The 22,239-nt window shown below is 38.6% G+C and overlaps 1 protein-coding gene across 1 annotated transcript in view; it reads right to left on the bottom strand.

Moving 5' to 3' along the window:
• VSIG4 (V-set and immunoglobulin domain containing 4) overlaps positions 1-21,838 on the bottom strand; it is a 40,192-nt gene extending 18,354 nt beyond the window's left edge. Inside the window, 4 exon segments of the mRNA XM_052663560.1 lie at positions 15,689-15,769; positions 15,772-15,969; positions 16,740-17,096; positions 21,717-21,838. Coding sequence (XP_052519520.1) covers positions 15,689-15,769; positions 15,772-15,969; positions 16,740-17,096; positions 21,717-21,771 — 691 coding nt within the window. The 5' untranslated portion in view covers positions 21,772-21,838.
• Between the last annotated feature and the right edge of the window lie 401 nt (positions 21,839-22,239).

The following is a 22,239-nucleotide window of genomic DNA, read 5'->3' as shown; positions in this document are numbered from 1 at the left end:
TTGGGTTCTTTACCACTTCTGACACCTGGGAAGCCCCAACTGAAAGAATAAAACCCACTAAAAAGAAGAATTCACTAAAACAGATTTAAACAGGCAGAAGACAGAATCAGTAAAACTGGTGACAATTGAAATTAGCAGATTAGAGAAATAGAAAGGAAAGTGAATGAAGAAAAATGACCAGGACCTCAGAGAACTGCAGGGCACCATCAAATGTACTAATATACACATAATGGAAGTTACAGAAGAGGATAGAAAAGCATAGACAAAATATTTTAAAATGCTATGTAATGTCAAAAAACTTTTGACATTTTTATTTTTTATTGACATTTTTATTTTTATTACTTTTTTATTCTTGTTCAGCTGTGTCTGACTCTTTGCAACCCCATTGACTGTAGCACACAAGGCTTCCCTGTCCTTCACTATCTACCTGAGCTTGCTCAAACTCATATCCATTAAGTCCATGATGTCGTCCAAACATCTCACCCTCTGTCATCCCTTTCTCCTGCTCTCAACCTTTCTCAGTATCAGGGTCTTTTCCAATGAGTCTTTTTGGCCAAAGTATTGGGGCTTCAGCTTCAGCACCAGTCTTTCCAATGAATATTTGGGACGGATTTCCTTTGGGATTGACTGGTTTGATCTCCTTGCTGTTTAAAGAATTCTCAAGAGCCTTTTACAACACAACCATTCAAAAGCATCAGTTCTTTGGTGCCCAGTCTTCTTTATGGTCCAACTCTCACATTTGTACATGACTATTGGAAAAATGATAGCTTTGACTAAAAAGACTTTTGTAGGCAAAGTAATGTCTCTGCTTTTTAATACACTGTCTAGGTTTGTCAGAGCTTTCCTTCAAAAGAGAGAATGTCTTAATTTCATGACAGCAGTCACCATCCACAGTGATTTTGGAGCCCGAGAAAATCAAATCTGTCACTGTTTCCACTGCTTGCCCATCTATTTGCCATGAAGTAGTGGGACTGGATGTCACGATTTTCATTTTTTTTTTAATACTGAATTTTACGCTAGCTCTGTCACTTTCCTCTTTCATCTTCATCAAGAGGCTCTTTATTTCCTCTTTGGTTTCTGGCATTAGGGTAATATTGCCTGCATACTTGAGGTTGTTGATATTTCTCCTGGCAATTTGATTCCAGTTTGTTATTCATCCAGCCCAGCATTTCACATGATGTACTCTGCATAGAAGTTAAATAAATACACATACAATGTGTTAAAATGCAGAGACATCACTATACTTACAAAGATGATACCACTGTAATGGCAGAAAGCAAAGAGAGACTAAAAAGCCTCTTGATGAAGGTGAAAGAGAAGAATAAAAAAGCTGGCTTAATACTCAACATTCAAAAAACAAAGATCATGGAATCTGGTCCCATACTTCATGGCAATTAGAAGGGAAAAAAGAAGAAGCAGTTGCAGATTTTATTTTCTTGGGTTCCAAAATTACTGGTGATGGTGACTGCAGCCATGAAATTAGAAGACACTAGCTCCTTGGAAGGAAAGCTATGAAAAACTTAGAGAGCATATTAAAAAGTAGAGACACAAGTTTGCCGACAAAGTTCTGTACAGTCAAAACTATTGTTTTTCCCATAGTCATGTACAAATATGAACGTTGAACTATAAAGAATGTTGAGTGCTGAAAAATTGATGCTTTCAAATTGTGGTATTGGAGAAGACTCTTGAGAGTCCCTAGGACTGCACGGTGATCAAACCAGTCAATTTTAAAGGAAATCGGCTCTGAATATTCATTGGAATGCCTGATGCTTAAACTGAAGCTTCAATACTTTGCCCACCCCATGTGAAAAGACGACTCATTGGAAAAGACTCTGACGCTGGGAAAGATTGAAGGCAAAAATAGAAGCGAGTGGCTAAGGGTGAGATGGTTAGATAGCATCACCGACCCAATGGACATGAGTTTGAGCAAACTCCAGGTGATAGTAAAGAACCGGGGAGATTGGTATTATGCAGTTCATGGGGTCTCATCGCAAAGGTTCAGACATGACTTAGCAACTGAAAAACAACATAGCAGTATTATTTTCCATCTGTCCCCTAAAACAAAAGAAGCAAAAATAAACAAATGGGACCTAATTAATTCATTTTGTACAGAAAAACAAACAAACAAACAAACAAAAAAAACAAAACAAAACATCAAACCATCAGTGAAACAAAAGACTGCTTTCTGAATGAGATAAAATATTTGCAACTAAGAACGATCAATAGTGAAAATGAGTATACTACCCAAAGCAATCTACAGATTCAATGCAATCCCTATCAAGCTACCAGCAGTATTTTTCACAGAACTAGAACAAATAATTTCAAGCTTTGTATGGAAATACAAAAAACCTCGAATAGCCAAAGCAATCTTGAGAAAGAAGAATGGAACTGGAGGAATCAACCTGCCTGACTTCAGGCTCTACTACAAAGCCACAGTCATCAAGACAGTATGGTACTGGCACAAAGACAGAAATATAGATCAATGGAACAAAATAGAAAGCCCAGAGATAAATCCACACACATATGGACACTTTATCTTTGACAAAGGAGGCAAGAATATACAATGGAGTAAAGACAATCTCTTTAACAAGTGGTGCTGGGAAAACTGGTCAACCACTTGTAAAAGAATGAAACTAGATCACTTTCTAACACCACACACAAAAATAAACCCAAAATGGATTAAAGATCTAAACGTAAGACCAGAAACTATAAAACCCCTAGAGGAGATAATAGGCAAAACACTCTCAGACATAAATCACAGCAGGAACCTCTATGTTCCACCTCCCAGAATATTGGAAATAAAAGCAAAAATAAACAAATGGCATCTAATTAAAATTCAAAGCTTCTGCACAACAAAGGAAACTATAAGCCAGGTGAAAAGACAGCCTTCTGAATGGGAGAAAATAATAGCAAATGAAGCAATTGACAAATAACTAATCTCCAAAATACACAAGCAACTTATGAAGCTCAATTTCAGAAAAATAAACGATCCAATCAAAAAAAAGGGCCAAAGAACTAAATAGACATTTCTCCCAAGAAGACATATGGATGGCTAACAAACACATGAAAAGATACTCAATGTCACTCATTATTAGAGAAATGCAAATCAAGACCATAATGAGGTATCACTTCACACCAGTAAGAATGGCTATGATCCAAGTCTGCAAGCAATAAATGCTGGAGTGGGTGTGGAGAAAAGGGAACCCCCTTACACTGTTGGTGGGAATGCAAACTAGTACAGCCACTATGGAAAACAGTGTGGAGATTCCTTAAAAAATTGCAAATAGAACTGCCTTATGACCCAGCAATCCTGCTGCTGGGCATACACACTGAGGAAACCAGAATTGAAAAAGACACATGTACCCCAATGTCCATCGCAGCACTGTTTATAATAGTCAGGAGATGGAAACAACCTAGATATCCATCAGCAGATGAATGGATAAGAAAGCTGTGGTACATATACACAATGGAGTATTACTCAGCCATTAAAAAGAATACATTTGAATCAGTTCTAATGAGATGGACGAAACTGGAGCCGATTATACAGAGTGAAGTAAGCCAGAAAGAAAAACACCAATACAGTATACTAACACATTTATATGGAATTTAGAAAGATGGTAATGATGACCCTGTATGCAAGACAGCAAAAGAGACACAGATGTGTATAGCGGGCTTTTGGACTCAGAGGGAGAGGGAGAGGGTGGGATGATTTGTGAGAATAGCATTGAAACATGTATACTATCATGTAAGAAACGAATCGCCAGTCTGTGTTCGATGCAGGGTGCAGGACGCTTGGGGCTGGTGCACAGGGACGATCCGGAGGGATGATGTGGGGTGGGAGGCGGGAGGGGGGTTCATGTTTGGGAGCCCGTGTACACCTGTGGCGGATTCATGTCAATGTATGCCAAAACCAATACAGTAAAATAAAGTAAAAATAAAAATTAAAAAAAAATAATGATAAAGTGTTAATGCCCAACATATAGAGAGAGCTCATATAATTCAATATAACAACAACAAGAAAATAACTTGATTGGAAAATGGTCAGTTCAGTTCAGTCACTCAGTTATGTCCAACTCTGTGCAACCCCATATGCTACAGTAAGCCAGGGCTCCCTGTCCATCACCAATCCCTGGAGTTAACTCAAACTCAGCTACTTTGTGTCAGTGATGCCATCCAACCATCTCATCTTCTCTCGTCCCCTTCTCCTTCCACATTCAATCTCTCCCAGCATCAGGGTCTTTTCAAATGAGTCAGTTCTTCACATAAGGTGGCCAAAGGATTGGAGTTTCAGCTTCAGGATCAGTCCTTCCAATGAATATTCAGGACTGATTTCCTTTAGGAGGGACTGGTTGGAACTCCTTGAAGTCCAGGGATTCTCAAGAGTCTTCTTCAACACCACATTTCAAAAACATCAATTATTTGGTGCTCAGCTTTCTTTGTAGTCAAATTTTCGTATCCATACATGTCTACTGGAAAAACCATACCTTTGACTAGATGGAACTTTGTTGGCAAAGTAATGTCTCTGCTTTTTAATATGCTGTCTAGGTTGGTCATAACTTTTCTTCCAAAGAGCAAGCATCTTTTAATTTCATGACTTCAGTCACCATCTGCAGTGATTTTGGAGCCCACAAAAGTAAAGTCTCTCACTGTTTCCACTGTTTCACAATCTGCCATGAAGTGATGGGACCAGATGCCATGATCTTCGTTTTCAAATGTTGAGGTTTAAGCCAACTTTTTCACTCTCCTCTTTCACTTTCATAGAGAGGCTCTTTAGTTCTTCTTCACTTTCTGCCATATGGGTGGTGCCATTTACAAATCAGAGCTTATTGATATTCTCCAGGCAATCTTGACCCCAGCTTTTCTTCATCCAGCCCAGCGTTTCTTATGATGTACTTTGCATATAAGTTAAATGAGCAGGGTGACAATATACAGCCTTGACATACTCCTTTCCCGATTTGGAACCAGTCTGTTGTTCCAAGTCCAGTTCTAACTATTGCTTCCTGACCTGCATACAAATTTCTCAAGAGGCAGGACAAGAGGTCTTGTATTCCCATCTCTTTCAGCATTTTCCAGAGTTTGTTGTGATCCACACAGTCAAAGGCTTTGGCATAGTCAATAAAGCAAAAATATATGTTTTTCTGGAACTCTCTTGCTTTTTTGATGATCCAGCAGATGTTGACAATTTGATCTCTGGTTTCCCTGACTTTTCTAAATCCAACTTGAACATCTGGAGCTTCATGGTTCATGTACTGTTAAAGCCTGGCTTGGAGAATTTTGAGCATTACTTTACTAGGATGTGAAATGAGTGCAATTGTGTGGTAGTTTGAGCATTCTTTGGCATTGCCTTTCTTTGGGATTGAAATGAAAACTGACCTTTTCCAGTCCTGTGGCCACTGCTGAGTTTTCCAAATTTGCTGGCATATTGAGTGAAGCACTTTCACAGCATCATATTCCAGGATTTGGAACAGCTCAACTGTTTTTTCCATCATCTCCACTAGCTTTGTCCATAGTGATGCTTCTTAAGGCCCACTTGACTTCACATTCCAGGATGTCTGGCTGTAGGTGAGTGATCACATCATCATGATTATCTGGGATGTGAAGATCTTTTTTGTATAGTTTTTCTGTGCATACTTGCCACTTCTTAATATCTTCTGCTTCTGTTAGGTCCATGCCATTTCTATCTTTTATTGTGCCCATCTTTTTATGAAATGTTCCCTTGGAATTTCTAATTTTCTTGAAGAGATCTCTAGTCTTTCCCATTCTATTGTTTTCCTCTATTTCTTTGCACTGAACTGATCACTGAGGAAGTCTTTCTTATCTTTCCCTGCTATTCTTTGGAACTCTGTATTCAAATGGGTATATGTTCCCTTTTCTCCTTTGCCTTTAACTTCTCTTCTGTACATAGCTATTTGTAAGGCCTCCTCAGACAACCGTTTTGCCTTTTTGTATTTCTTTTCCTAGGGGTTGGTCTTGATCATTGGCTCCTGTACAATGTCATGAACTTCCGTCCATAGTTCTTCAGGCACTCCATCTAGTAGATCTAATCCATTGAATCTATTTGTCACTTCCGCTGTATACTCGTAAGGGATTTTATTTAGGTCATACTTGAATAGTCTAATGGCTTTTCCTACTTTCTTCAATATAAGTCTGAATTTGCCAATAAAGAGCACATGGTCTTAGCCACAGTAAACTCCTGGTCTTGTTTTTGCTGACTGTATAGAACTTCTCCATCTTTGGAAGCAAAGAATATAATCAATCTGATTTCGGTATTGACCATCTGGGGATGTCCATGTGTAGAGTCTTCTCTTGTGTTGTTGGAAGAGGGAGTTTGCTATGACTAGTGTGTTCTCTTGGTAAAGCTCTATTAGCCTTTGCCTTGCTTCATTCTGTCCTCCAAGGCCAAATTTTCCTATTACTCTAGGTATGTCTTGATTTCCTAGTGTTGCATTCCAGTCCCCTATAAAGAAAAGGATATCTTTTTTAGGTATTAGTTCTAGAATGTCTTGTAAGTCTTCATAGATCCATTCAACTTCAGCTTCTTCAGCATTACTGGTCAGAGCATAGACTTGGATTACTGTGACATTGAATGAATTGCGTTGGAAATGAAAAGAGATCATTCTGTCATTTTTGAGATTGCATCCAAGTACTGCATTTCAGACTCTTTTATTGACTGTCATGGCTGCTCCATTTCTCCTAAGGGATTCTTGCCCACAGTAGTAGATATAATGGTCATCTGAGTTAAATTCACCCATTCCAGTCCATTTTAGTTCACTGATTCTGGGTGAAAAAACAGTCTTCAGAATGGGAGAAAATAATAGCAAACAGAGCAACAGACAAAGAATTAATCTCAAAACTATACAAGCAACTCCTGCAGCTCAATTCTAGAAAAATGAAAGACCCAATCAAAAAGTGAGTCTAAGAACTAAACAGATATTTCTCCAAAGAAGACATACAGATGGCTAACAAACATGTGAAAAGATGCTCATAACTCATTATCAGAGGAATGCAAATCGAAACCACAATGAGGTACTATTTCACACCAGTCAGAATGGCTGCTATCTTTGGGTTCAAGTCTACAAGCAATAAATGCTGGAGAGGGTGTGGAGAAAAGGGAACCCTCTTACACTGTTGGTGGGAATGCAAACTAGTACAGCCACTATGGAGAACAGTGTGGAGATTCCTTAAAAAACTGGAAATAGAACTGCCATATGACCCAGCAATCCCACTGCTGTGTATACACACTGAGGAAACCAGAATCGGAAGAGACACGTGTACCCCAATATTCATTGCAGCACTGTTTATAATAGCCAGGACATGGAAGCAACCTAGATGTCCATCAGCAGATGAATGGATAAGAAAACTGTGGTACATATACACAATAGAATATTACTCAGTCATTAAAAGGAATACATTTGAATCAGTTCTAATGAGGTGGATGAAACTGGAGCCGATTATACAGAGTGAAGTAAGCCAGAAAGAAAAACATCAATACAGTATACTAACACATATATATAGAATTTAGAAAGATGGTAATCAGTTCAGTTCAGTTCAGTTCATTTCAGTCGGTCAGTCTATGTCCGATTCAGGATACAGGATGCTTGGGGCTGGTACATGGGGATGACCCAGAGAGATGTTATGGAGAGGGAGATGAGAGGGGGGTTCATGTTTGAGAACGCATGTACACCCGTGGAGGATTCATGTCAATGTATGGCAAAACCAATACAGTATTGTAAAGTAAAATAAAGTAAAAATAAAATTAAAAAAAAAAGTGAATGGGAAGTTGCTCAGTCGTGTCCGACTCTTCACGACCCCATGGACTGCAGCCTACCAGCCTCCTCTGTCCATGGGATTTTCCAGGCAAGAGTACTGGAGTGGGGTGCCATCACCTTCTCTGGAAATAAAGCACAAATAAAGGTAATTAATCTAAGTAAATGTAGAAAGAGTATAAATGTATTTTTTTGGTTTGTAACCCCTTTATTCTATCTGATTTAAAAGAGAAATACAGGAACAATAATTAAAAGCCTATGCTGATATTTTTATAATACATAAATATGTAATTTGTTACAATAACAACATAAAGAGGGAGAATGGAATTATGTAGAAATGAAGCTGTATGTGCTATTAAAATTAATTTGGCAAGAATTCAAACTAGAATGTAGTAAATTAAGAATTAATAGTAATCCCCATGACAACCACCAAGAAAGTTACAAAATATATATGGGAGAAACAACAAAAGGAATTGCATAGTACACTATATTATATCTATTTAATACCCAAAGCAGAAGTAATGAAGGAATAAAGGGATGAGAAAAGACAAGATATATAGCACATTGGCAAACAAAAACCCTATCTTATCAGCACTTACATTAAATGTAAACAGATTAAATTCTCAAATTTAAAGGCAGAGATTCAAAGAATGGATAAGGAACATAATTCAACTACAAGCTATGCATATGTAGGATTCAAAATACACAAGTGATTTGTTATTTTTATAAAAATGGAAAAAAAATACGCCATGTAAACAGTAAACAAAATAGAGCCAGAGTAGCTATACTACTCAGTCAGTTCAGTCGTGTCTGACTCTCTGCGACCCCATGCATCACAGCACGCCAGGCCTCCCTGTCCATCACCAACTCCTGGAGTTCACTCAGACTCACATCCATCAAGTCAGTGATGCCATCCAGCCATCTCATCATCGGTCGTCCCCTTCTCCTCCTGCCCCCAATCCCCCCCAGCATCAGAGTCTTTTCCAATGAGTCAACTCTTCACATGAAGTGGCCAAAGTACTGGAGTTTCAGCTTTAGCATCATTCTTTCCAAAGAAATCCCAGGGCTGATCTCCTTCACAATGGACTGGTTGGATCTTCTTGCAGTCCAAGGGACTCTCAATAGTCTTCTCCAACACCACAGTTCAAGGAGTAAGCATCTTTTAATTTCAAGGCTGCAGTCACCATCTCCAGTGATTTTGGAGCCCAAAAAAATAAAGTCTGACACTGTTTCTACTGTCTCCCCATCTATTTCCCATGAAGTGATGGGACCAGATGCCGTGATCTTCGTTTTCTGAATGTTGAGCTTTAAGCCAACTTTTTCACTCTCTTCTTCCACTTTCATCAAGAGGCTTTTTAGTTCCTCTTCACTTTCTGCCATAAGGGTGGTGTCATCTGCATATCTGAGGTTATTGATATTTCTCCCGACAATCCTGATTTCAGCTTGTGCTTCTTGCACTCACTGTGCCATTGATTGACTGATCCTTTCATAATTATTAAATGTGCATTTTATAATTATGAAAGGATCAGTCAATCAATGACACTACAATTATAAACATGTTTGCTCTTAACAACAAAGCCCCCAAACACATGAATCAAACAGTGAGTGCATTTTAAGGAGAAGTAGTTGGTTAAAAGTGACAGCTTGAGATTTGAATACTACATTTTCAACTATGGATAGAATACCTAGCTAAAAGATCAGCAAGGGCATCAAAGACTTGAAAAATACTGTTACCCAATGGACCCAAAGACATTTACAGGACACTCCACAATACAACAGCAGGATACACATCCTGTTTAAGTGCACATGGAACATTATCCAGAATAGACCATATATGTTAAGCCTTAAAATAAGTCTCAATAAATTTGAAGCAATTATAATAATGTATCATAATACAATAAAATTAGAAAAAATAGCAGAAGGAAATTAGGGAGATGCAAACATATGTGCAAATTAAACACTTCTAAATAATCAATGGGTTAAATAAGAAATCATTAGGAAATTAGAAAATACCTGCAAATTATTGAAGATAAAAACACAGCATATCAAAACTTATTGGACATAGTGAAAATAGTATTTTGATACTACTTAGGTACTATAGCTAATAGTACTTAACCATAAATACCTACACCAAAAAATTAAAAAAAAATTCTGATTAATAACTTAATTTTTCACCTTAAAAAGAAAATTAAAAATAGAAGAGAAAACTAAGCAGAAAATAAGCATATTGAAGAAATCAAATATTTAGTAGAGATAAATGAAATAGAAAATTGAAATAAAGAAAATCAACAAAACCAAAGTTTGTTGAAAAAGATCAACATAATTGGCAAGCCTTTAGCAAGACCAAACTGAAAGGAAAGAAAGAAAGAAGGATTAAATTATTAAAATGTTTGATGAAAATGGGGACATATCTACTTTGTAGAAGTAAAAAGAATGACAAGAGAATACCATGAATAACTGTATGACAATGGATTAACTAAGATACAAACAGTAAATTCCTAGAAATTCACAATCTATTGAAACTGAATAGAGAAGAAATAGGAAATCAAAAAAGCAGATTTTTAGTGAGTGAAAAGATTGGATTGCTAATCAAACAACTTCGTATAAAGTAAAGATTAAGCCCAGGTGTGGTTTCACTGGTGAATTCTACAAACCTTTTTTTTTTTTTTTTTTTTTTAATAATGCCAACTCTTCACTAATTCTTTCAAAGAATGATTATGGTAGCACCTCCTAGCTCAATATATGAGATCATTTTTATCATATCACATGGAATTGTATAATGACATAAAAACAAAAGAAAACTAAGAACCAATATTCCTTATGAATATAGATGCAAAACTCCATAACAAAATACTAGCAAACCAAATCTAGCAGCATATTAAAGGGATTCTGTACCATGATCAGTTTATCCCAGGAATGCAAGATTGCTTCAACAATTGAAAATGAGTCAAGATAATACACTCTCTTAATAAAATAAAGAAGGAAAGAAATACACAATCATTTCAATAGACACAGAACATGACATGATTCAATACCTTTTGATTATAAAAGCACTCAAAAAGCTATGAATAAGGAAATGTTCTCAACCCAAGCAACATTTACCAAAATAAAGGCATCTGTCATCATATTTAATGTTGAAATAAAGAATATTTTCTTGTAAGATCACAACGAAGGCAATGATTCCCATTCTTGCCATGCTTTTTTCACCATTGAACTGTAGGTACTAGCCAGAGAAATTGTGCCAGAATAACAAATGAAAGGCATCCAAATTGGAAAGAAAGAAATAAAATTATTTCTATTTTCAGATGACAAAATCATATAAAGAAAAACCTAAAGCATCCACAAAACAATGATTAGAGTGAATAAATGTTTTACAAAATTGTAGGATATAAGATCAATATACAAATATCAGTTGTACTTCTGCACCCTAGCAATGAAAAACCCAAAAATAAAATTAAGGAAACAATTTTGAAAACAAAAAGGTACCCAAAATGGAAAGGAAGAAGTAACATTCTTACTATTTGAAAAGAGACATGATACTGTATAAAGACAATCCTAAAGACCACCAAAAATCTTTTAAAATTAATAAATGTTTCAATGCCATTCTTCCAAATCATCCCACCGTCTCCCTTCCCCACAGAGTCCAAGACTGTTCTATACATCTGTGTCTCTTTTGCTGTCTCGCATACAGGTTTATCATTACCATCTTTCTAAATTCCATATATATGCGTTAGTATACTGTATTGGCATTTTACTTTCTAGCTTACTTCACTCTGTATAACAGGCTCCAGTTTCACCCACCTCATTAGAACCGATTCAAATGTATTCTTTTTAATGGCTGAGTAATACTCCATTGTGTATATGTACCACAGCTTTCTTATCCATTCATCTGCTGATGGACATCTAGGTTGCTTCCATGTCCTGGCTATTATAAACAGTGCTATGATGAACACTGGGGTACACGTGTCTCTTTGGATTCTGGTTTCCTCAGTGTGTATGCCCAGCAGTGGTGTAATATCATATATGAAACAAATCACCAGTCCAGATTTGATGCATGATACTGGATGCTTGGGGCTGGTGCACTGAGAAGACCCAGATGGATGGTACGGGGAGGGAGGAAGGAGGGGGGTTCAGGATGGGGAACACGTGTATACCTGTGGCAGATTCATGTTGATGTATGGCAAAGCATATACAATATTGTAAAGAAATTAACCTCCAATTAAAATAAATACATTTATATTAAAAAAATAAAAATAAAAACATAAAGTCAAAAAAAGAAATAAAATTAATAAATGAATTCAGTAAAATAATAAAATACAAAATCAATATACAGAAACTTGTGGCATTTCTATATAACTCTCAGAAAGATAAGTGAAAAAAATAGTCCAATTTATAATTGTATCAAAATTAAAATACTTGGCAATAAATTTAGCCAAGATGTTAAAAGACATGTACAAAGAAAACTGTAAGACACTGACAAAATAAACTGAAAACACAACTAAATAAGAAGATATCCCATTTTTCTGGATTGGAAAAATTCATATTTTTAAAATATCTATACTACACAAAATAATCTACAGATTAAGTACTATCCTTGTCCAAATTCCAATGGTACATTTCAAAGAACTGAAACAAACAAGTCTAAAATTTATGTGGAACCCCCTAAAAATGCAGAATAACTGAAAACAAACTTGAGAAAGAAAAATAAACCTGGAGGCATCATGTTCCCTGATTTCAAACTATACTTCAAAACTATAGTAATCGAAGCAGTATGATAATGGCACAAGAACAGACACACAGATCAATGAAGCAAAATTGAGAGCCTAAAAATAAGCTCACACTTACATGGACATTTAATTCATGACAAAGGAGCAAAGATGTGAAATTGGAGATTTGGAAGTAACGGATGACTCCAGTTTACAAAGTTATATTGGGCTAGATAAGGTGGGACAGAATAAAAACTACTTGTTTTAGTAGATTGGTAGTGGCCACGGGTGAGAGATGGGGTGGCAGACATAAAACTTTATTTAATGACACATATGTTGAAATGAAGGTGTTAGTCACTCAGTCGTGTCCAACTCTTTGTAACCCCCGGATTGTAGCCAGCCAGGCTCCTCTGTCCATGAGATTTTCCAGGCAAGAATACTGGAGTGGGTTCCATGCCCTCTTTCAGGGGATCTTCCCAACCCAGGGATTGAACCCATGTCTCTCTGTCAGATTCTTTACCATCTGAGCCATTGTGGATGTTATTTACATATATATGTACATTAGGCTTACATAATACACATATACATCTATTATATATACATGTGTGTGTGTGTGTGTGTGTGTGTGTATATAAAGGTTTAGGTAGAGGATAATGGATGAAGCAGGGAGTTAGAGTACTTGAGGTTAAGAGCTGAGGTAAAGGATTTTTCTGTGGAGAAAAAGATATATCTTACTCCGAGCCAAGAGGGAATGAGCAAGGGAATGTCGAAGCAGAGAGGGTGCTTGAAAGAATTCACATCTGAGGGTGGGGATCTGGATCTTCTCAAGTAAGGAGAAGGTGACCTCATTTTCTGGAAGCAGGGTTAAAATATGAAATAAGGCAGGAATTGTTCTGAATAGCTGCTATAAGGAATGGGACATAGATGAGGAAATTGATTGACAAATAGCACAGGGACAAGCAGTAGATGACAGAGTATGAAACTAAAGTGAGGCCAATGCATCTCTGTACTTTTTCCAGAATTGGGGAATAACACAGAGTGTGAAGTATATGTAGGACAGAGATGAATCAGGTGACCAGACTTAAGGAACCATGTTGAGGTGGAAGAGAAGGCAGGTAAGGAAGCCAAGAGAAAGTAACTTGGATCAGAGAGCAGGAAAGGATTTAATTTCTCTGGGCCTCAATTTCCTTATCCATCAGTAGAGGTCAGTTGTGAGCACTGCCTAACAGTTTTATTGCCTGTAAACATGGACTGGAAAAGGAATAGACAGGCTGATTGGTTGTGAGCAAGGTCATGCCTAAATGGGCTAGAAACATAAAAAGATGAGAATGCTCAACTTGTCTTTTTATGAAGTACATATTTTTTTTTTTTTTTTACTTTCTGGCCATGTCTTTCTCTGCTTGACCAGACTGTCATCTCTCAAAAAACTGGACCAGTGTCCATAAATTTCTCTCAGGATGAGACTGCCTTTATTCCTTCCTAAACTAACAGACCAAAACTTACAGCACACACATTCTCACTACATCTAAACTTTGGCAAACAAATCCCTGCAGGCCAAAGCCAAACAGGAGTCTCAAACCAATATCAGCCACTTAATGGGAAGTAGATGGGAAAACAGTGGAAGCAGTGTCAGACTTTATCTTTTTGGGCTCCAAAATCACTGCAGATGGTGACTGCAGCCAGGAAATTAAAAGATGCTTACTCATTGGAAGGAAAGTTATGACCAACCTAGATAGCATATTCAAAAGCAGAGACATTACTTTGCCAACAAAGGTCCATCTAGTCAAGGCTATGGTTTTTCCTGTGGTCATGTATGGATGTGAGAATTGGACTGTGAAGAAGGCTGAGCACCGAAGAATTGATGCTTTTGAACTGTGGTGTTGGAGAAGACTCTTGAGAGTCCCTTGGACTGCAAGGAGATCCAACCAGTCCATTCTAAAGGAGATCAGTCCTGGATATTCATTGGAAGGACTGATGCTAAAGCTGAAACTCCAATATTTTGGCCACCTCATGTGATGAGTTGACTCATTGGAAAAGACTCTGATGCTGGGGGGATTGGGGGCAGGAGGAGAAGGGGACGACAGAGGATGAGATGGCTGAATGGCATCACAGACTCGATGGACATGAGTTTGAGTGAACTCCGGGAGTTGGTGATGGACAGGGAGGCCTGGCGTGTTGTGATTCATGGGGTCGCAAAGAGTCGGACACGACTGAGTGACTGAACTGAACTGAACTGAACCTAAGTGGAAGGAGACAGTTTCTTACTTTTGTTACACACAGATATCCTTTGAGGATAATAATTTTCAGGAGGCTGTGAGGATAATCTCCTAAAGGAAGTTAGCTCTCAACTTGTTCTGGGAAATAAAAACCATCTTGGAATAAGTATCTTCCCTTCCAAGGAGATTTCTTGAAGGGCAACAAGATTCATTTGGCCATATCAGTGCTGGGCTGTTCATTTAAATTCTAGTCTACAATCTTTATGTACACAATTTGCAGTGTTTCCAAATAATTCTGTAATAAACATTCAGACCTTGATTAGACTTCAACCAGAATTTGCATTTGGCTTTAGGGAAAAAGAGGGGAGATTTAAAGAAACTGTGCAGAGATCTGGGCTTTATTTCATAAAGCAAAACTGAAAAATCAATCAACAAAATAAAAACAACAGCAGCAAAAAAAGAAAAAAAAAAACAAAACACAAAGCACAACAAAAACAAACCAATAAAAAGTATCCCAAAAGGTGCCCAGAAACTGGTATAGGTTCAATCACGAGAGGCAATCAGACATAGTGGAAGAACATGAAATCTGAGTTCAAATCCTGCCTTGAACTTCCAAGCAGTGAGCCCCTGGACAAGTAGATTTCCCTTTCTGACTTGTAGTTTCTTCTTCTGTAAAATAAGAGTAGTGATAGCTATCTCATGAGATAATTGTGGGATTCATTGAGAAAACATGCAAACTTCTTGTGCATTGTATATGGCAAATAAGGGTACTTAGTAACTATTACTTTTCCCTTTACCATTTTCATCTACTTAACCTACAAAATGACAGGCAATGTCTCCAGTGTTATTGCACCAGTCTAGAATTTTTCTTTAGTAAATGAACAACCTCCCCTCCCCACTCTGCCCCAATCGATTTTCTCTGGGATAAGGGCATTATGTTGATATATCTCTGGAGCAAGGTATTCCACTGAGATTCTCACCAAGAAAGAATGTTGCTCACCTTTGATCACAAATTTCACAGTGTGACTGTGGTGCTCAGAGCCTAACCAGCCCTTGACAGTACAGAAATAGAAACCTGAGTATCTACCACTGCAGACTTCAAAAGTAAGATGCTGAAGATTCCTACTTTGATGGGTACTTGGTTGTTAGTCTATTCCTTGTATCAAACATAATTAATGGGGGGAGAACCCCAAGCCTGGCATTGAAGGCTAATCCTCATTCCTTTGGGTACTGTGAAGCCACAGCCACTGTCAGACATCACTGTGTGTTTAGAAACAGGTACTGAAAAGGGAAGACAAAAGAGGAAGCTCTGGGAAGTTGCAAGGATATGAGAACACAAGGCTGTCATCCATGTTGAGTCTAGGATTATGAATATCTCTGCAAAGGGAACTATAAAGGGCTGCTGATGTGGGGAATAAAAGGGAATAAGACAACTTAAATGAAAAGAATTACCTTGGAAAAAGTATCATTTTGTATTATTTGGGGATTTGTGCTATCTGTAGTTAAAAAAATAAACTGATTAAAACAAAGCCCAAACAACTTTTTTTGTTTTGGTTTCATTTTTCATTTTGCTTTGTTTGCTTGTTTTTGTTCAGAGTTTTTGGTTTATCTGAAGTTTTGGATGACCAGGGGTCAGATTTTTGTAAAATTGTCAAGCTAGCTAAGCTTATCTTGACTAATCCATGCATACCCTTCCCCAGAGTTTCTCTGCGAATATTTATACATTCTCTGATAACGTGATCAGATATACTTATTTTTATGAGTTTTAAGAGACTCCAAGGATACAATCAGGCATGGTGCTGGAATTTCTGGAACACTTGAAGGAGTAGAGATTTGAAGGCCAGAAAGCCTTCCCAACATTTATTAAATTCTGCCACTAGAGTGATAACCCTGAGACTATCCTGTTCACTACTTCTGATTAGCACATATAGCTGAAGAGAGACTATGTAGAGGTAAACTAAGGTCTATGGGTTTCTCAGGACTTTCTAGGATTGCAGTCCTTTATTGGGTCTTTGCTTACCAGTACTTTCTTAACACCCATAGTAACTCACGTTTCTGGACTCGGAGTTCAACGATCTTATCTCTCACAACTTGGTTGCCATCAGGGGTCTGCCAAGTGACTTCACATGTGTAGTGGCTCCGGTCATCCATCTCCAGGGTATTCAGTTGGAGGGACACATCTCCTGGAACCTCATGATTTACATGCAGGCGGCCCCGGTACTTTGCTTGCTGAATATGGTCTCCAGAGGGGTCACGTAGAAAAATCGTGACTGAGTCAGATCCACGTTCTACCAGCCACTTTACTAAGACTTGTGTATAGCCTTGCAGAGGACCATAGGTACAGGGAATATTTACATCCCCTTTCCAAGGCCCTGTCACACTCTCAGGCACTTCCAGGATGGGATGTCCTGAAGAGGGGGAAGAGAAGAAGGAAGAAGACACAGATGGTACACTCATCTAAGATCAAAGATGGCAGTGGCAGGCTTCAAGAGGGTTCTGAGAAACACACCCTTAACTCATAGGTTCGGATTTCCCATGATCTTTTGTTCTCTGCCAGCTCTCTCATCAATCAGAACCAGTCCTTAGAAGGAAAGCCCTAAAGTTTTTTTTTTTGTTTTTTTTTTTAGCACTTGTGAGTTTCAGGTTCTTTTCCCGTCACTTCCTTGCTTTGAAGTGACCCTGTGTAAGTCCATTTACACCATGGTGGACCTATTTATTTCATATATTATATAGAAATTCTGAATGGAATGAACTCTAAGGATCCTACAAAGTCTAATATTCTGCAAATCCATGAAAAAAAAAAAAAAAACCACTTTCAACATTTTCCAAAAGAAGTATGGGAGCAAATGCTGAGCAATCGGGTCTGAGCTATTTTACTGCATGTAATTATGTACTTGGAGAAATGCAGTGGCTTCAGGATTCAGAAAGAAAGGACTATCTACCCTGCTTATTCCTCACTGCTCCCTCCGAAAGGCTCAGTGATTGGGTCCTTGCAGTAAAATTATTTTCTGGAAGGGAAGAAAGAGGCAGGCAAAGGACAATTCTCAGGGTGGAAACTTGTATAAGATGCATTTCTGTTTAGCAAAATCATTAGTTATTGTTAAATGTTGAAAACATGCAATTTGTAAGCTTGATTTTTTTTTTTCTGATTTCTATCCTTTCTTTATCTTCCTTTTGGTTTCTCTGAGTTCTCAGCAAAAGTACATTGGAAAATTTCATCTTGAGGAGGAATGGAGAGGAAAATATCTGGAAGAGCAAAGGCTCTGAGTATAATCCTAGAGCTGCCTGGTAGGAATGGTGGTAGGGCCAAAGGGTGATTGTTTCTTGGCTTGCTGAGAAAGGAAACTAAGGGGGAAAAGTTGGGGGTGTTGAGAGAGATACCACCTTCCATTAACAATTTCCATCCATAAGCTTATATCTTGAGGATTTTGTTTTACTTAACTGGAGTCAAGAGTGAAGGATTGTATTTAGATATGTTTATATCTCTCTTAGGAGAGGTAGTTTCAAAGTGTAGAAAGTAAAAGTGTTAGTCGCTCAGTTATATCTACTCTTTGCAACTCCATGGACTGTAGCCCACCATGCCCCTCTGTCCATAGAATTCTCCAAATAAGGATCCTGGAGTGGGTAGCCATTCTCTTTTCCAGGGGATGGTCCTGACCCAGGGATCAAACCCAAGTATCCTGCATTGTAGATAGATTCTTTACCAACTGAGCCACCAGGGAAACCCTTATCAAATTAAGATTTTTATATAGCCTAAGATTCCCAGGGTTTAATCAAACAGACAAAAGATAGAGTGGGGGAATGTGTTCTGGCTCCCAGAATGTATTGCCAAATACCGGGGCTTCTATCATTGGGAACGCTAAAGTCTAGCCTTTGGCCTGTGCCCTCAACAGAGACTCTAGTAAAACTCCTTTACAACCTGCTGGGGCCTATCGAGTTATGGACAGGTCATAGGTCATCCCTTGGTTGTAGGGAAACTAGAGAGGACACTTTAGCAACAAGGCACCTTGGCAGTCAATGTGAAATGTAGGTCAAATTAAGAAATACTAATCACTTTCCTGGAAAGTTGGGTAGGGGAAAATCTATTTCAGGAAATTCCCAACTCTTGGGGACACACTTTGCCCATTATGGATCCTTGCAAACCACCAAATGGTGAGGTACTTGGTACAACAGGGTTTGAAGTACCAGGCAGGATGGAATTTGGAGACTTCAGTATGGCATAGCTAGAAGGGCTTATAGAATCCACTTAGTCACATTCCCTCATGGTACATATGGACAAGCTGAGGCTCAGTGAAAGAAAGATGCTTACTCAAAGTCATACAGAAAGTAGGGGCACAGCCAAGCCTGGAAGACTAGAATGAAGTCTTTCAGATGCCACACTGCCTCCTTACTTTTTAAACTGATTAATCTACCAGCTACAACTGAAACAAGCACCTTCTTATCTGGATCTATTTGATATGGCTTAATAGTGCTATCCTAGGACTAGAAAATATCCTCTTGACAGCCTAAAAAGTGATTCTCTCATCTGCCAACTGCTTTCTGAGAAATCTTTCCCACAACTTCAGAGCTTAGCTATCCTCCCTCAGGAGATTGAATATTATTCAACTATTTCATCCATTCAGAAGAAAGAAAAGGGCTGGGCATTGACTCAAAGGGTTTTGTTGGAAAGTGTTTTGACTTGAGAAAGAAGGGCTAGTACTGGGGCCCACACTAGTCCTGGGACCTGGACTTTAAAAAGTAAAGAGAACTGTGGCTTGTGTGATGATCCTAAAGCAAGGAAAGGCCTGGTTTGGGTGGTTATGAGATCTATTATGGGCTCCACTTAAAATTTTCATCCTCAAATTATCAAACAGGCAGTGGGATCTTCTGATGACCCTGAACATCTCTGTCTGGCCTCTCTCCCCCTATCATAATGCCCATGCAATAGAGAATTAGCTTACATAATAGATATTTGAAAAATGTTTATAGTATTTAAAAATGCAAATATTAGGATTTATTTTTATTATTTCAACATATGTCTTAAATCGAGAGGCTTTTTAGAAGTGAAACCACAGTCCTCCAGAGTTGTCCACCTGGCAGGGTGTTTTGAGATCAGCCAAACTGATCTCTTCACTATACAGATGAGCTGGGGACACTGAGATTAAGGGAGAAGGAAGGTGCTATAGGCCAGTTTGTTCTCAGTCTCAGGTCTGTGGTGTAAGACTCTCCACACAAATGATAGACCTGCTTCTAGGTCTAAATGACCTCCACAGGCTGTAGAGGGAACAATACACACACACACATACACACACACACACACACACACACACACACACACACACACACACACACGTGATTTGAATTTAACATTTACAAAATGGTCCTCTGAGCTCCAGTCCTTTCTCTTTAATTCCAAGCTCAAATCAACTGATTTGGAGAAAGTAGTGAGGTGCACTCTAAAATGTATTAGAGAGTGAAAACATTGTAGTTGTAGAAAGAACAACCATTTTTAGGAGCATTAACTTTGTTGCTAATGCTCTGTGGCCTGGAACAAATTATTTTCCTTCTTGGGTGACTTAATTCAGTGTCTCTTCTAACTCTGAGGTTGTAGAATTTGATGGATGACAGAGCTCCAGGACAAGGTCACTTGATCTGAGTCAGTTATGGAAAGTTGGATTCTTTCTAACCACCTAAATAGCACCAAGTTAGCACCCATCTAGTCTATCCCTCTAAGGATATGGAATAAGCAGGGATGAATCAAGGATCCTTTTACCCTCTAGTGAATTTCACCTAGCTATTGTTCAGGCTTAGTTTCCTAAAGGGAGAAGGAAATGGCAACCCACTGCAGTATTCTTGTCAAGAGAATCCTATGGACAGAGGAGCCTGGAGGGCTGCTCTCCATGGGATTGCAGAGTCAGGCACGACTGAAGCGACTTAGCACACATGCATGTATTTGAGAGGGAAATGACAAGCCATTCCAATATTCTTGCCTGGAGAATCCCAGGGACAGAGGAGTCTGGTGGGCTGCCATCTATGGGGTCACACAGAATCAGACACGACTGAAGTGACTTAGCAGCAGCAGCAGTTTCCTAAAAGGCTATTTCAGTTCTCAAGGATATAAATGAAGATACAGTAGGATTTCAGAAAATAATGCTGCTATGAGATAGTCAATCCTCTTTTGATATATAAGTCCAGCATTAAGTTGGACAAATTACCCCAGACAAATTGTGCCATGTCCACAGGGAAGTGAGTCATCCCAGGAAGTGATAAGAAACCAAGTCTTGTGAAGAACAATTGAAGAAGCTAAAGCTGTTTAACTTAGAGAAGAGATGAATCAAAGGAACGTTGTTTCTGTCCACAGCATTCTAAAGACCTGTCAGAACATGGAGAAGATATATTCTTTGTGTCTCCAAGAAACAGGGCTGGGATCCTTTGAAAGAAGACACAAGGGAATTGATTTAGTTCAACACAAGGAAGAATTTTCCAACAGTTGATTGGATAGACTAGATGGTCTGGACAGATAGTGGATTCTCAGTCACTGCAAGTATGTGAACAAATATTCTGAGCACTTGTTCATAACACTGAATGGTGGATCTAGGTTACTTCTAAGGTCCCATCTAGCTCCTAACAACATTACTTATTCAGAGCCTGTATATCTTAACAAAGATCCAAACCGGGGAGCATAGAGGTAAACATATAGTGGTAGAATTTTAGGTGAAGGGCAATAAATGGGGAAGGGAATTAAATGATGTTGGGAACATTTTTTAATGTCCCTGAGATATAACAAATACTAGAAAATAATGTGTATGTTTTACAGGGGACGATCCTTTCCAGTTTCTACCCAAACTTATCTCCTGGCTTCCTCAATAACCTTCAACCACTTCCCTCCCTTCTGCCCAAAGCTGACAGAATCTGGAGTATTGGCTGAGAACAGTGACTCATTTAGCAGGTGTAGGCTTTCCTCAGTAGGCATTCAATCCCACCTCTCCCCAATCCCCCATTTTTGCCTGTGCCAAAAGTGGCAGCCAGACCCCCTTTTACTACTTTACCATAGATGACCACCAGTAGGTGGCTCAGGAGCAGCAGGCCCAGTAAGAGCCCCATCACAGCCAGAGCCACTTCTGTCCTTTCTTCTTGCCTCCTGATATTAAAAAGATGAACTCCTGATGGCTTCCAGAGTCTGTGCTTGCTTACTTCCTTTTCTTCCTTATATCTCTCACATGGACTCCCAGTCGCATCTAACATTCCCCTTCCTTCCCTATTTCAGTACAAGTCACATGAGCACCCCCTCCCTACCCTGCCTGGGGTTGGAGTTTTAACTGTGAGTGAAGCAATTCTTCCCGTTGCTAAAATATTGACTTGACTTTCCTTGCAGCCAATAGGAGTTTCTGGTCTTTGATTTCCCAAGCTGTGTTTATTGTGTTTCCTCAACAAGATGAGGTTGAGGAATAACGTTTGGGATGAGTGTGCTCCCTCCACTATGGGAGTATTTTCCTTCCTGGTGTGCCCAGGTAGAATAGATCAACTTTGCTGGCCTATGCAATATTCAGCAGTCATACTGTTAACCCCTGT

The sequence above is a fragment of the Budorcas taxicolor genome, chromosome X (assembly GCF_023091745.1).
Source record: "Budorcas taxicolor isolate Tak-1 chromosome X, Takin1.1, whole genome shotgun sequence".
Lineage (NCBI taxonomy): Eukaryota > Metazoa > Chordata > Mammalia > Artiodactyla > Bovidae > Budorcas > Budorcas taxicolor.
The sequence above is the reverse complement of the archived record's forward strand: the minus strand, read 5'-3'. Positions and strand labels throughout refer to the sequence as shown.